The sequence below is a fragment of the Drosophila miranda genome, chromosome XL (assembly GCF_003369915.1).
Source record: "Drosophila miranda strain MSH22 chromosome XL, D.miranda_PacBio2.1, whole genome shotgun sequence".
Taxonomy (NCBI): Eukaryota; Metazoa; Arthropoda; class Insecta; order Diptera; family Drosophilidae; genus Drosophila; species Drosophila miranda.
The window spans coordinates 14689414-14703485 of record NC_046673.1 but is presented as its reverse complement, the minus strand read 5'-3'; the positions used below and the strand labels follow the sequence as shown (position 1 = coordinate 14703485).

General features: G+C 43.1%; 2 protein-coding genes across 5 annotated transcripts in view; both read right to left on the bottom strand.

The window, feature by feature from the left end:
• Positions 1-5827: 5827 nt before the first annotated feature.
• On the bottom strand, positions 5828-6709 carry LOC108165117. The gene has a single exon (XM_017301175.2). It carries the CDS (start codon positions 6547-6549, stop codon positions 6319-6321), a length of 231 nt encoding a protein of 76 aa, XP_017156664.1. The 5' UTR covers positions 6550-6709; the 3' UTR covers positions 5828-6318.
• Positions 6710-8185: 1476 nt separating this feature from the next.
• LOC108156941 (mannosyl-oligosaccharide alpha-1,2-mannosidase IA) overlaps positions 8186-14072 on the bottom strand; it is a 68859-nt gene continuing 62972 nt past the window's right edge. For 3 of the 4 annotated variants that reach the window (XM_017288715.2, XM_017288724.2, XM_017288741.2), the window contains exons 3-7: positions 11576-12188; positions 11283-11507; positions 11081-11219; positions 10748-11009; positions 8189-10665 (exon numbers count right to left, since the gene is read on the bottom strand). In XM_017288715.2, coding sequence (XP_017144204.1) covers positions 10519-10665; positions 10748-11009; positions 11081-11219; positions 11283-11507; positions 11576-12188 — 1386 coding nt within the window. In that variant the 3' untranslated portion in view covers positions 8189-10518. Of the gene's footprint in view, positions 10666-10747; positions 11010-11080; positions 11220-11282; positions 11508-11575; positions 12189-14072 lie in introns of all 4 variants that reach the window. The other variant, XM_017288708.2, reaches the window with a different exon arrangement.

The following is a 14072-nucleotide window of genomic DNA, read 5'->3' as shown; positions in this document are numbered from 1 at the left end:
TCTTAAGTATAGCTCGTTTCACGGGGAAAGCCAACAAAAGAGTGCCGCCCATCTGGCGAAATATTCAGAGATGGGCATCACTACTCCAAACGAACCAGCGATGGGCATCACTGTATATTTCTTTAAGACTCTTGAGCGAACATTTCTTGGCTTAACCCATTGAAAAAACATTGTTTTTTTTAGTTTTATTTGTTGCTTAACAATTTCCACAGCTGCAGCTAAGAAAAATCATAGAAAACTCAATAGAAATCATTGATAAGAAAATGTTCTTACAATATTTACGTACTGCTACACAATCTACTCGTTTAATAGCTCGAAACAACTCTCTCTTTTTGTTTCGTGGCTCTGACTCTAGGGTTTTGTTATTTTGAGGACTTTTTATATATGTAGCTATCAGTTCCTAACTACAATCAAATGATATACATATAAGTGGGATATACATGGTAACATATTTACCTAAGTAATGCCAAAACGAAATGGGGAAATCATCTGCTAATGTCTGATTAGGTTACATAGGTAATACACGACAATATATAGAGAGATACATATATATATTTTTAGATATGTATGTTTTGAGAGGAGTCACTTATCAATAAACGTACCAAGACAAGGACACAGACATACAGACATATACGTACGTACAGATATATAGACTATATGTTATGTAGTTATTATATGATATGGAAATTACAGATAGTACCAAAGATTTATAGAGAGGACTCATAGGATGGCCTAAGTCATACAGTGATTCACTATTATCAAAAAAGAAATAAGGAAAAACAACAAGTAGAAACTCGTTACCCAACGAAAATTCGAAACAGAATAGGGGGACAACTCGCTTCAGTCCCCTTCCCAAGCTACGGGACACAGATCAACAGCTTAGCACATCTGGTGCTCAGTGCTGCCCATGCGGGGATTACCTAGTGCCCGTCGGGGAGGAGACTGCGGGCGACAATTGGCTATGGGACGATTTGCCGTTCATATATCGATCAATCAAATTACATAGACACCGATGGACAAACAACAAAAATGAAATGGGGGAGCAGGTTAGAGGAGGAGGAGGAGAAGTAGTAGTTCTTAGTATTTAGTAGTAGAAAGGGGCCAAAATTCTGCGCTCGCATGCGAAAACCGTAAAACTCACTTGAGGAACCGCCGCCAGCGCCCGGTGGCGGGTAAGAGAACCAAAATTGATGGGCCAGTTTGGTGTGGGGCCCAACCAATGGGCTTGCTGCAAAAAAAAAGTTTGCCATATAATACATTTTATTGGGTTCTCAGGTTGCAGGAGTAGAGCGTTGAAGATCATGTGGACCAGACGCGTAAGCATTCGGAAGTTCAAAAGAGGTCTTTCAGAGCGTTGGTTCCCTAGAAGGTATTATAGATGATGTTCTACCATGTCACACCTTTTCTTAAATATCTTCTTACTAAAGATTCTCTCGCAAAAGACTGTCTCGCTGGAGTTCATCTTGTGAAAAAACCTCTCGTTGAAGATGGAACCTCTCGCTGAAGATCTTCTGTCAGTAAGCCTTCGCTCACTGGTCCAATGATCAAACCGCCTCAAGGCTACTCCGAAACACCCCTCAAAAAAGACTCACCAGTAAATGAGTCTGTTGGTGTTGCGTCTCGATGTTTCAGTTGAGCGTTAGTCCAGAGGTCCAAGCACGTGTCCAGGCATCGGCTGTGGCTATGTGATAATTTTTGTGAGGTTAGGTGTCTTTTGCGGGTTAATCGGGAAATCAATCAATCGCTCAATCAATCATTTCAATGACTGGACTTCCGTTATGTTGCGGTTCGTTTCTATTCGCTTGATTGTGGTTAGAACGATTTGATCTGCTGGTCTAGTCTGGTCTGGTCTTGGACCCTGGCCTGGGGCACAAATGGGTTAACTGGCGAGAGAGAACCGAAAGACAAACAAATTAAAGTGGTATTCTCTGGCAAATTTGAGGCAACAACAGCACATCCAAAAGCTATCAAACTTACTGACTTGCCACTGTATATTCATGCGGCAAGTACTACCAACCACTTACACACACTCACACACACACACACACAGGATACTCAAGCACCCATGCCATACATGGGCGGCATATGCCACATATGTGACATGGGGCACGGGGAATGGGCCGCATACACTAGAAACCGCAAAATGCCGAATGTCTGTGGTTGTAGCAGGCAGGAATCTGGTTAACCATTGCAAATCAAATGGAATTACATCAGAGACAGAGCCTGGCAATGCTACTAGGACCCACTCGTGGGTTAAGTGGATTCAATGGTTAATACGCGTTCCCCCGACAAGGCCCAAAAGCCGCCCAGAGATGAGGCACAGCTTTTATGCTCCGAGGCCTGAAGCATGTGAAAATGGGTCAAAAACGTGACTCTTCAGCGTCATATGGAATGGGGGGACACGGCCTCTTCAGCATGTGTTGGCATGTTTTATGGTTTTAAGGACCCAGATTTTAAAAAATTCCACGGATTTAACTCAACGGATTTGCAACAAAATGTACATGAATATTAAGAAAAAAACTAAGTGTTTCGGTTTCGACAATAGGGCCTCATATGCTACAACAAATGCTATGAATATTTAAAGGAAAAAAGCTGGAAGCTATAAGCTGTTTGTTTGGGGGTTGTCAGCCAAAAATATGAAAATATATCACTATATAGTCTGAAAGGTTAAATAATTAAAACAAAAGTCTATTTTATTTGAATCGTTTGCCACAAAACAGCTTCGTGGAAGGAAAGATTAAATAAAAAATTTACAAAGATGTAAGGAACACTTTGGAAATCACTTAAGAATGGATGGGGGAGGTTTCAGCTTTAGAATTTTGAATAACTTCTACAAAAAAAAGGTGGAAACTGTTCACGGGGGCGGGCGGGCTCCTTCAATAAATTTGGGTCACTTTATTTGGCAAAGTTTTTGGCCTTTTACGGGAACTTTTGGCCTCAAAGTTTTATCAATTTTATTGTTGTTGATTTTTGTTGAGTTTCGTTTTTATTTTTGTTACCAGATTCCGCTTCATTTCCTGTTCTGTTCGCCTCTTTGGGGGGTATCTTTTTCCTATTGGAAATACATTTTCGGTAGTGTGGGGTGTGGGGTGGGTGTCCTGGCTTATCTGCTACAACAACCATTATGAAATTTTATTGCACACACACACAAACACACTCACACACCCATTTGCATGGGAGTGAACGAAAGAACATGCAAAAGAACAACATAAAAGAGAGAAGACTAGCTCATTCACACACACATGCACACCCATTGTAGGAGAGAGGAAGGCCTGTTGCGACCACAGGAAGCACCGTTAACGCACACTAATTAGAACCTGTTCTATTGACAGCCGTACATTACGGCACATGTGTGCATATATGCATGTGTTTTTGCTTCGCGCAATTTTGCATTCACCAGAACACACTCGCACACAGATACTCAGACACACACTGGAAAAAAAAGCAACAGCAGCACAAGCAGCGACAGCAGCAGCGCAATTACGTAGCTGCCAAAAGAAGAAGACGACGAATGCAAAGGCAGCAAAAAAAAAACAAACGGCATATTATAATCGTGAAACAAGTACGAGAACGGGGAGAGAGGGAGGGAGGGGGACAGAACAATTGGCACACGTCGCACTCTAAGTCTTTACCGTTACATACTGGTGTCGCTGCCACTGCATCTGTGCTGCTGCTGCTGCTTGCAAACATTGCTTTCCCCGCACTGCTCCCACGCTATGGCACTGGCTGCACCGCTACACACACACAGACACACAAAACACGCAAGAACCGGAGCAGGACAAATCAGGACACGTTTTGGTGCGTGGGAATAGAACAGAATAGCACAGAGCACAACATAGTAGTACAGAATAGAGCAGCAGTGCACAACAGTGTAGAACAGAAAAGAACAGAGTAGAACACACTCACACTCACACACACACACACACATGAAAAAATAACTCAACTCGGACTCTCGGGCGGCGGACCTCTCGAAGGCGGAGCCCTTGCAATTGCTGGCGACTGTGGCTGCTGCGCTTGACTATGCGACTGTGGCTGCTTCCATGTCCATGTCCTCGCTGCTGCCTCGGCTAGGCGCACTCACTGTCTTTTGAGTGGATGCGTGCCGTGGCGCTGGCGGCTCCTCTTTCTAGCACGAAGATGAAGATGCGACGGAGGAGCCGAAACCCAAACGCAAACGAAAACGAAACGGAGCGGTGGTGCCTAGAGCACATGACGCGAACGAACGAACGGCCGCAGCAGCAAAAGAGCTTCCATAGAGAGAAAGAGAGCAAGAACGGCAGCCAGCCAGCGCAAAAGAGAGCCATGCTTTTTTTTTTTGCAAGCTGCCCAACGAAAAAAGCTTTTCTAAAGCACAATGAACGGCCAAACAGCTTGTTTGCCACTCGAACAGGATGATGGAAATGGAGAGTGGGAGAGTAACGAGCAAAAGAGAGAAGAGAGAAAGATCGAGCACTTTATTACCGCAGAGATACCAGCAGACATACAGTGTAACAATAATGTCTTCGCCCAACAGGCGTTTTTCACTGATTTCTGCGTTTCTAAATAGAATTCTAGCTGATTTAAGATCATTTATTATGCTGCAGAACTATTTACTATTTATTTACTCTCGTTTAGTACACAAACTAATAAATATGATCAATTAATCTTTGAAATGAGTAGCACTGGTTCCCTAAAGCCACTCTTTGCTATTAGTTCTACCAGCTTTTGGGCGCATGAACAGGGATATGAAGGAAATAATATATGTAAATATCTTATATCAATATTACTATTCGAATGTTTGCGTGTACATGTTTGTTTGCACATACACAGTGTCTGCCTCTGCATTCATATCTTTATGTGTCAGTGATGGTGTGTGTGTGTTTTTGGGGGCACGTTTCCCACACCCCCAGATAACGATGTCTTCATATATAAAGAACGTCTGAAAAGCAAGAGTAGAATTATTAATAAGTAAGAAATACCCAACATATTAACCCATCAATTGAATATTGAAATGTGTCACATTTAATATGCAGCTGATTTTAGTTATTGAAAACCAAACCCGGCTGAAGGGAGGGGACAAGCAGGAACACGAAATGCTTGAGTGTAAATTGTGTGATTTTTTCGTTGACTCTCAGTCTCTCTCATTACGCGATAAGCCTTTATATATAGTACAGACTGGTACACACATGTCGTACAGTCGATCGTATGTTAACGCAATTTTCATCTATGTACGTACATATTTAGGGCACACTTTTTTAAGATGGAACAGGTAGGGGCTCAAGGAACATTCTCCATAAAAAGGAATCAAAATAATGCATGCGCTAAAAAAAGGAACCGGAGTCTCCTTTCTCCTCTCCACCCTATCCACCCAGACGTTCCTATGCGCTCTTCTTTGCTTTCGCTTTCTTTTTACTCTCCACCGCGTTCCAGCCGTTTGTTGATCGTATCGGCTCTCTCTCATCGCTGGCAAAGAAGCGGCACGAACGTGCCAGAACGGACCAAAAAAAATTCAAGCCGCACTGGTCTGTCCGCCCCTGCTTATCGCACCTTTGTTTGTACAGTTTGACCTTGAGAAATTGATAAAAACAGAAACGAAACGATCGGCTGAGAGCGAAACTGAAGAAGAAAACAAACAACAAAGTCAGAGTTGAGGCCCAAAATTAAAAAAAGAAGAAACAACAAAAACTGTGCCGCACAGCTAGAACACACACACAAGCACACAGTGGCTACGTGTGGAACTGGTTTTGATACCCTTTCGGAGAGCACTATTATTGGATCAAATGTTTTAGCAAATGTTTGGAACAATGGATAAGCAAGAGTATCAAAAGTCTCGACCCCCAATCTCCTCTTGCTTTAAATGCGTCGTGCGTTTTATTCGTGCTTATTAAGATCCATACATATGTGTAAAATCGTATAAATTGTAGTCTTTAGCTCTAAATACAAAATGCTTAAATTAAAGCGGAAATTGGCACACAAATCGAGTAAAAATAGAAACAAAAAAACAATCTGCTTAAGCTTGAACAAAAAAACTCAGTTTTCCCATTTGTTCTGTTAATTAAGTTTCCCCAAGTGCACTTCTAGTGACGCTACACCGCTGCCAGCGTCGTCTTCAGCAGAGCAGAACTTTCGAGTTCAGAAGCAGGAGCAGAACCAGCAGCAGCGGAGGGCGCTGCCTCCGTTCCTCCAGTGTCACATTGGGAGCGTCTGAAGTGGATGATGATTATGATGCCGTTGAAGGTGGATTGTGGTTAGCAGTGGATGTTGGATGGTGGATTGTGGGTGGCTCGAAGGTGAGCCGCGCCGCGCCGCGCCGACCCGGTCCGGTGCATTGCCCTCCAGCTAGTCCCGGTCGGAGCTGTTGCCCCCCTCCTTGCCGCTCGCCTTGCACTGCAGACAGTACCGATAGGAAACTGGCTCCGGTGGTTTGTTCACCGCAGCGGAGCCATTGGCGGCGGCAGCGGCTCCTCCCATGGAATCGAACGGATTGGCCTTGGTGTCCACCGGGCTGATGGGGAAATGCTGCCAGTGGGGGCACGGCATCTGCTTGGGCGGATGGATGGGGAAGGGCATTCTGCTGGCACTTGCACTAGCAAAAAAAATAAACACTGTCCGTCGAAGATCAGGGGTTGGGTTTCCTTCAGATGCAGTTGGAGCCGGGTGCACTGTGGCTGCTTCTATTGGAGTTTTTGCTGGCGCTCTCCTCGAACACTCGAAACGAACTGTGCGGTTTGCTCGAAGCGACGCCGCCATTCGCATCAACGACCAAAACAAAAACGAAACGCAGCGCACCACCCGGCTTCGGGAGTCGACCTGCAGATACCCTGAACGCATGAGCGCACAACTGCGGTTTCCGGAAAATCTACCAAACAAAACTCTCTCTCTCTCTGTCTCTCTGAAACGCTAGGGTAGCGAAGCAGCCAGACAACAAAAGCATACAGAGAGAACCAGGCAGGCAGCTGTGCTTGGAGTCGGGTCTGGTTTGGTGGGCTCGTCCAAGGTGTGTGGTTGATAAGGTTGGGATTACCATACTCCATTCATTCTGCCACCTCTTGTCTCCGGTTCCTGTGTGCCCACGCACTGAATACTAATTGGAAACCTTCGCAACATGGCATCACCTTACATGAACTGCACCTTGCCTTGGTCTAGCCAACAAAGGAGCAACAACAGCCCAACACCAAAGAAAAACACAAAGATAGCCAGAGAGCGAGCGAAAGAGTGAGGCAATTGAGAGACCGGTGTGCTGTCCGCTCTCCATCTGTTTGCCTTAGTGCGAGCGATTTTTGTTGCAAATCTTTGGGTAGCGTGGGCGTGAATAGTGGGTGGTGGCGGGGTGGTGTTAATGCAGTCCGTTTGCTCCGTTTTATGTTCATGCTTTGTTCCCGTTTGCATTCCCGTTTTGGCATTCTCCATTCCGGGACCCCATTGCCACTCAAAGAGCTCTGTTGATGCTTACAGTTGGACTTTGAACGGCAGTTGGAGAGAGGTTTGGTTGGAATTGAGTGGAGTGGTGTAAAGTGGCGTGGAATGGATAGGGGGGCAGGGTGAATGACTGTCTGCCGGACTCTCTTTCCGGGTTCTCGAATGCCAGGCGAATGTTGTTAACCTCATATTCCTTTGTGGCTTGCCTTTTGTGCGGAGTTTGTTCATTAAGTATACGCACACTTGAGCATACATATAGTTTAAGCACGCACTGACTATATACGTACACTGTACATCATCTATGTACGTATATGGGTTGGCGGCTCATTAATTGAGCACGCGAATAACTTTGATTGCCCCTTATAAGCATGTACGTGTGTTCCAAACGGATCCATTGATTGTGGGTTAGTTAAAGTTAGACAAGCAATTGATAAATTATCATTGAATGTGGAGATAAAGAACGAACATTTGTTTGCATAACCAGAAATGATTGCACTTTCAGAGATTCTGAACCAGAGAAGACAAAGATTCCTTAAGGGCAAATAAGTACATCAGAGAGTTCTCTTTTAACGATATTTTCATCTAGGCATCTCTCTTAAACTGTGCTCTTACTATCGGTACAAAATACCAAAACGATAGCCCTAACAATTATGGTGTGATATTAAATTTACTTAATTTTATCACTCGATATTTATCTAATCTATGTCCATACCATACTCCATTGAGAGCCAATGCAATGGGTAGCAAACCTATGGCAAAAACAGTATTAAGTTACTGAGTATCAGGATTAAGTTAATCATTAGATCTTTATTAAACTTATGCTTTAATCCAAATACAATTGTAACCTCCAGCAGTCGATTAGCTGCGAATATATGCACTCCGTTCATGGTCATGCATTTACATATTGCCATTTGCATCTTCATGTATGCCATCAGCGTATCATCATATCATTTGGATACATATGCACATACATAAATCATGCATCATTAAATCTATATGTGTATATATCATAATACACATGTGTTAAATCGCCTCAATTCGAATTTGATCTAAACAAAAAAAAAAAATGGTGTAAAGTCTACCAATATATAATATTTAATTTAAATAGTTTTATTTATTTTACTTGTGTTTTGCATCCTTTACTATCTTTTAATGTTGTCATTTACACTTTTCTTGGATTCTTAATTTCTCTTTTTTTTATGTTAAATATTTTTTTACTAGTTATTTTCTAAAGGTTTTTACATTTGTGTGTTTCTGTATGGTTCTTTTGCTTTTTCTCGATATTATTTATCTTTAACTATTTTTAGTTACTAATTAGCTGTCAAATATCAAAAGGGTAATAACAACATTTAAAGAATATATTTTGGAAATTAACTTTTTAGTTTTGTCATTTATTTGTAACTTTGTTTTTTATTTATATTTTGTTATATTTTCATTCAATTTGGTGTCTCCATTTTCATAAACTGTGATGATTTATTCCTCTTTAGTTTAAATCATTACGTTTGGTGTTTTTTCTGTTAATCGATTCTTTTAAATTTATTCTTTTAAAGCTCGTTTTTCAACTTTGAAAATTTACATTTAGTTTTTACGTTTAGTTTATTATTTCACCTTTCGATTAAAATTAGTGGTTTTTTCAGTTGATATTTTCTTCATTTTCTTTTCAATTTATGCTTTTGGATTAATCTAATCTTTCCCTAAAATTGTTTTTTTTGTTATTAATTTTATATTTTATTATTCTGCGATTGTTGCGATCTATTATTTTTTAATGAAATTAAATGTTGTCTGTTTAAATCACCTGCACGAACAAAAAAATCCTAATCAAAAACACCTACCATGCGTTTGTGTGTGTGGGCTGCTTAGACCTATGATTACGATTACAATTATTACTGATGATTAAGATTATAAAAACCTTTACATTTTGTTTGAAAATTATGTTACCACTCTTACCGCTCGTGCCTTTGTATAATTAGTTTACTTTAACAATTGCCTACGTGTTATTTGATTTAATTAAATACAAACATAGAGATGTATACATATATATATTATATTTAATTTACGATTCTATTCGTTTGATGTTCTGGATTTAAGGTATTTTGCGTTAAATTGTTGCCCTCATAAAGTAAGCTAGTTTCTATATCATATTTCTAAACATATTCCGTATATATTTAGGCTAAAAAATAAACACTAGGTATTAAATATATGTTAAAATATATTTAGATTTAGATTTCTATTTTTACATATATAAATATCAATTCGTTTTTCTTATGCTCCATATTTATTTTCATCCAGAGACGCCCTTCATTTTGCGAGTGAAAGTGAAATATTTACAAAACAAAGTTTGGAAATTAGAGCAAGAGTTTTCATCCAAGAAATGCCTGCACTCGTATGTTACATTAGCATTCGAAAAGATATAGTCATAGATCGAAAATTGCGTGTAGAATGATTGAGAGTTAGATACGTTAGATTACTTTCACTAGTCTGTCTAGTTCTAGTTCTAGTTAGTTGGTTGCTTGGAGAGAAAGAGCCTTGAGTACGCAAGGAAAATTAGAATAATTAGAACACCTGAGTTTAACATTTACATATATATATATCTCATATATGTATATCATACATATATCGTCTTAGATATCAATTTGTAATATCAAGTGTAGTTTTTGTTTACGTCTACATCATCGTTTATCATTCATCATTCATCAGCTTCGTCTGGAGATGGAAAGTTTTGGGGTCTTGGGGTTTGAGGCCCACTGTCAAATTGTGTCTGAAGACAGCTACAATTAACTACGATACATGTATATCCCTCCGCACAAGACGCGGATACAATAAGTTAGCTTGATAAATATGTTACATTGAAAGTTTCTCGTTTGTTTTTTGTGTGTGGTTTGCCCGTGTGCCTGCTAGAGATAACATTTTCATCTTCATTTTCGTTTCCTTTCTTTTGTTTTGCCCTATGTAATTGTGGTTGTCATTACGTTGTAAACTAGCTTAAAACTTAAACAAAAAACAAAACAAAAGAAGTGATTTATATACCTATATACTACGTACATATATAGTATATATAAAGAGCTAAGTAAAGTGCATTGCTATAGACAAGAGAAGCAGCTGCCAGTAGTGTCGGGCCTCTTATGAGGCATTCGAGACGGGCAGCGTGACGGGCGCCTGCCGGTAGTACTGGTTGGCCCCCTTGATGGGCAGCGGATGCGCCTCCGTGTTGAACACCCATTCGTCCAGCGGCAGTACCGAGTCATCCGAGAACAGCAAGTACAGATACTACATTCGTGCATCGCACAAGAGAAGAGATAATCAATTGTTAGAGCCTCATCGTTTGGGTGTGTATTTGCTCAGGTCAAACCTTTAGTGTTTCGGCCAGGAAGAAGCTCTGCTGCACATCATCCTTCTGGGGCTCCGGCTGGTAGACATTACGCAGGCCGCAATAGCCATGGGGCGTGCGGCAGTGCTTCTCCAGGGCCAGCACCGCCTCCCAGCCCCAGTCGCGATACTTCTGGTCGTGCGTGAGCCGCCACAGCACAAAGTAGCTCTCAAAGGTCTCCGGACGCAGTATATAGTACTTCTCCTGGGACCGAAGTGCCCGGGCCTCCACAGCATCGCTAAAGCTGAAGGAGAGGAAGAGAAAGAGAACTGTCAGAAAGCTGTCGGGATGCTTAAACAGGATTGATGGCCATACCGGAATGCCTCGGGTCCCAGTTGTGTGGGCGCTCGAATGTAGCTCTCGTGGCAAGTGTTTGTGATGCCCTTGCCCACCTCCATGTACTTGTCCCTGTACTCGTTCTGGCGCGTGGCAGCCCCCAGGGCAAACAGCCCGCCTGTTGGTGGACAAAAGAGAGTTTGAAATGCGGAGATCTACGAGAAAGGCGAATGAAACTCACCCGAGAAGCAGGCCAAATGATCCATCTTGTGCTCCAAACGATCAAACTTGAGATCGGACACATACGTCAGGCCATTGGGACTGGTGCGCACCATCTTGTCCATGATGGCCACCATTGCCTCGTCGTACATCTCGCGCGCCTCCTCGTCCGTCTGTCCCGACTGGAGCCAGGCCTTCAGCAAGTACTCGTAGTAGCTGTCCCCCAAGGCGCCCAGCGACATGTGAACTGCAACAAAGAAAGGATCACAGATCAGACCACTGCAGAGACTTCACTCCACACTCCACTCGACTTACGTTGTCCCCATTTGCCTGTCTTCGGATTGAGGAAGTTGGGATACAGCCCCTTTGGCTTCTCGATTTCCTTGAGCACCTGCCGGATGGTCTGGACCCGTTCGCGGTACAACGGATTGCCGGTGATGTCGCTCAGATAGGCAAACTCCAGATGGAGGGTCCCGAACTCCGATAGGATCGAGCTGCCGCCCGATGCCCAGCCATAGTTCTTGGCCATGCCCGACTTTGTGTTGACCAGGGCATAGGGTATGCCCGTGGGCGTCTGGAAGGCGGGCAGCAGCTTGTCGGCCACATGCTGTGCCTTCTCCTTGTACAGCGGATCCCCGGTGAAGGCGTACAGGGTCAGCATGCCGCCCACGAACCGGATGTTCGTCTCGAACACGCTCAGCTCAGCACTGATGTTGTCCAGCGAGAACTTGCGCTCGATCCAGTCACGCCCCTCCCGGTACTCGTTCTCCAGCCCCATAATGTACAGCGTATCCAGGCCATCGACGATTGTCGCTCCCAGATCGTACGAGCCGAATATGCTGCCCGAATGCGGCCGCTGTGACAGCGGACGCAGCTCGTTCTTGCCCCACGCGTACAGTTTGTAGTTGTGCCAGGCATGCTCCATCATCTGCAACAACAAAAAAGGGAAAATTACACATTAAAAAATAGATTTTATATTTCAATTAAGGCCCCTAATGGGAACTCCCCCTTGGACGCTCAAGTGTCCAAGAAGTCTTCCTGTTCTTTCAGTTAGATCTACCATTTTTCGGTGCCAAAGGCAACCGAATCCTTGGCAGATCGGGTGTATCTTAAGTCTCTTCAGGGCTCTATTACAACACTTTATTACTCGTACAAATTAAAGCAACAATGCTACTAAATACTACCATTAAATTTTTGATTCATTAAAGGGAATCTCTATGCTGTTGAGCCACATCTGGCCAGAGCCAGATACAGATTACAGACGAAGACTGGATATTGTCTTCTGGATTTCTATCACTTTTATATGTAGTCCTTCTCCGAATCGCTGGCCATGTCAGTGGCGACATTTCCCATGGAGGTTCGCTTAAAGATTTCAGAGCGAAGCCTTTGATTTGTGGAAGCAGGAAGCAGGCCTTTCCCACGTTCCCCTTGGGCTGCCTCCATTTGGTGGGCTTCGAACATTGCCGGCTCAGTCTTCTTTGAGAGAGGGTGGACACAGTAGTAGGTGCCGCTCTGTGGCAGGAGCCTCCTATGTGGCCCTAAGGGTGATACGCTCCTGTGTAGCCATCGTTTTGGCCCACAGCTCCATTACTGCCTCACAGGAGATGGCTTTCCCGAACTTTGCAATTGGGAAAAGTGTATAGATCACAGATGCTTCTGTTGAGTGTTGCAGTAGCAGGTTTCAATATAGAGGAAGCCCTCTTTTAGCGGCTTTAGATCGGAGCGCACTGCCATTGCCATAATCCGGCCACATCCCAAACGGGGTATCAGAATCTTCCACTCTCTTCTTCTTTAGGCCCCCTAAAATATTGGTGCCATGCAACACAGTGGTATGGCTTTTGCAGGCGGCGGCTCTTTGGCTATTTTGCATTTCGCCATTCACTCGCATCCGTTGCCACACACACAGTTGCACAGTGGCTTGGTGGGGCCTCCCATAACATAATTTGGCATTGCATACTTTCGAGAGTCCTCCTTCGCCCTCTCCTCTCTTGCTTCCTGCTTTCACTGTCGTTTTTTTTAGTATAAAATTAAATTACGACCACACGACAAAGCACTCAACACGGACCATGCACTCTGCACGTTCTCTCTCTCCCTCTCTCCCTTCATATTTTTTGTTTTTTATGAGAGAAGGAAAATGGAGCTGGACAGCGAAAGGAGAGCCGGGTCTGGAGTGTGTGTGTGTGTGTGTGTGTGAGGGGCTTGCCCGTGTAGAGCAAATATTAACAATTTTCCCGGTAATTAATTAAAGTCCAACGCGTTGACATAACCCCCAACTATGCCCCCAACCCATAACCACCCCCCAGCGCACACTTAACCCCATAAATCCCAGTTAAATGGTTAGGGCCAAGTCCTTAAGCTTTCTTGGCCTGTCCCGCTCCTTGGGCATGAAAATCTTGTTCTCCGAAGGGCTCAAGGCCGGGTTTCCGATTTCACTGCGTGTGGGCGGAGATTCATTTACATTTACATTAATTGAGAAATTTTCGCTTTAAATATGTGCGGAGTGTGTGGCATAACTGTTCGAAACTTCAGGAAGATGTCGCCTTTCACTTACGGGAAATTTGTACAGCAAAAGGTATTTCACTTGGAAAAAACCAGAGATCACAATTAAGAGCTATGTGGGTATGAAAATAGTACAGTTTAGAACAGGTTAAACCTTACTTAATAATTTTGTTTTTTAAATAATTTTTATAATACAATTATAGCACAAATAATACAAATAATTTGTCCAGCTCTTTGCAACGTAGAGGTGTCTATAGAAATCATATTTTTCATTGATTCGAGGCGAGTCGTAAGGCTTTCATAGTCCATTGAT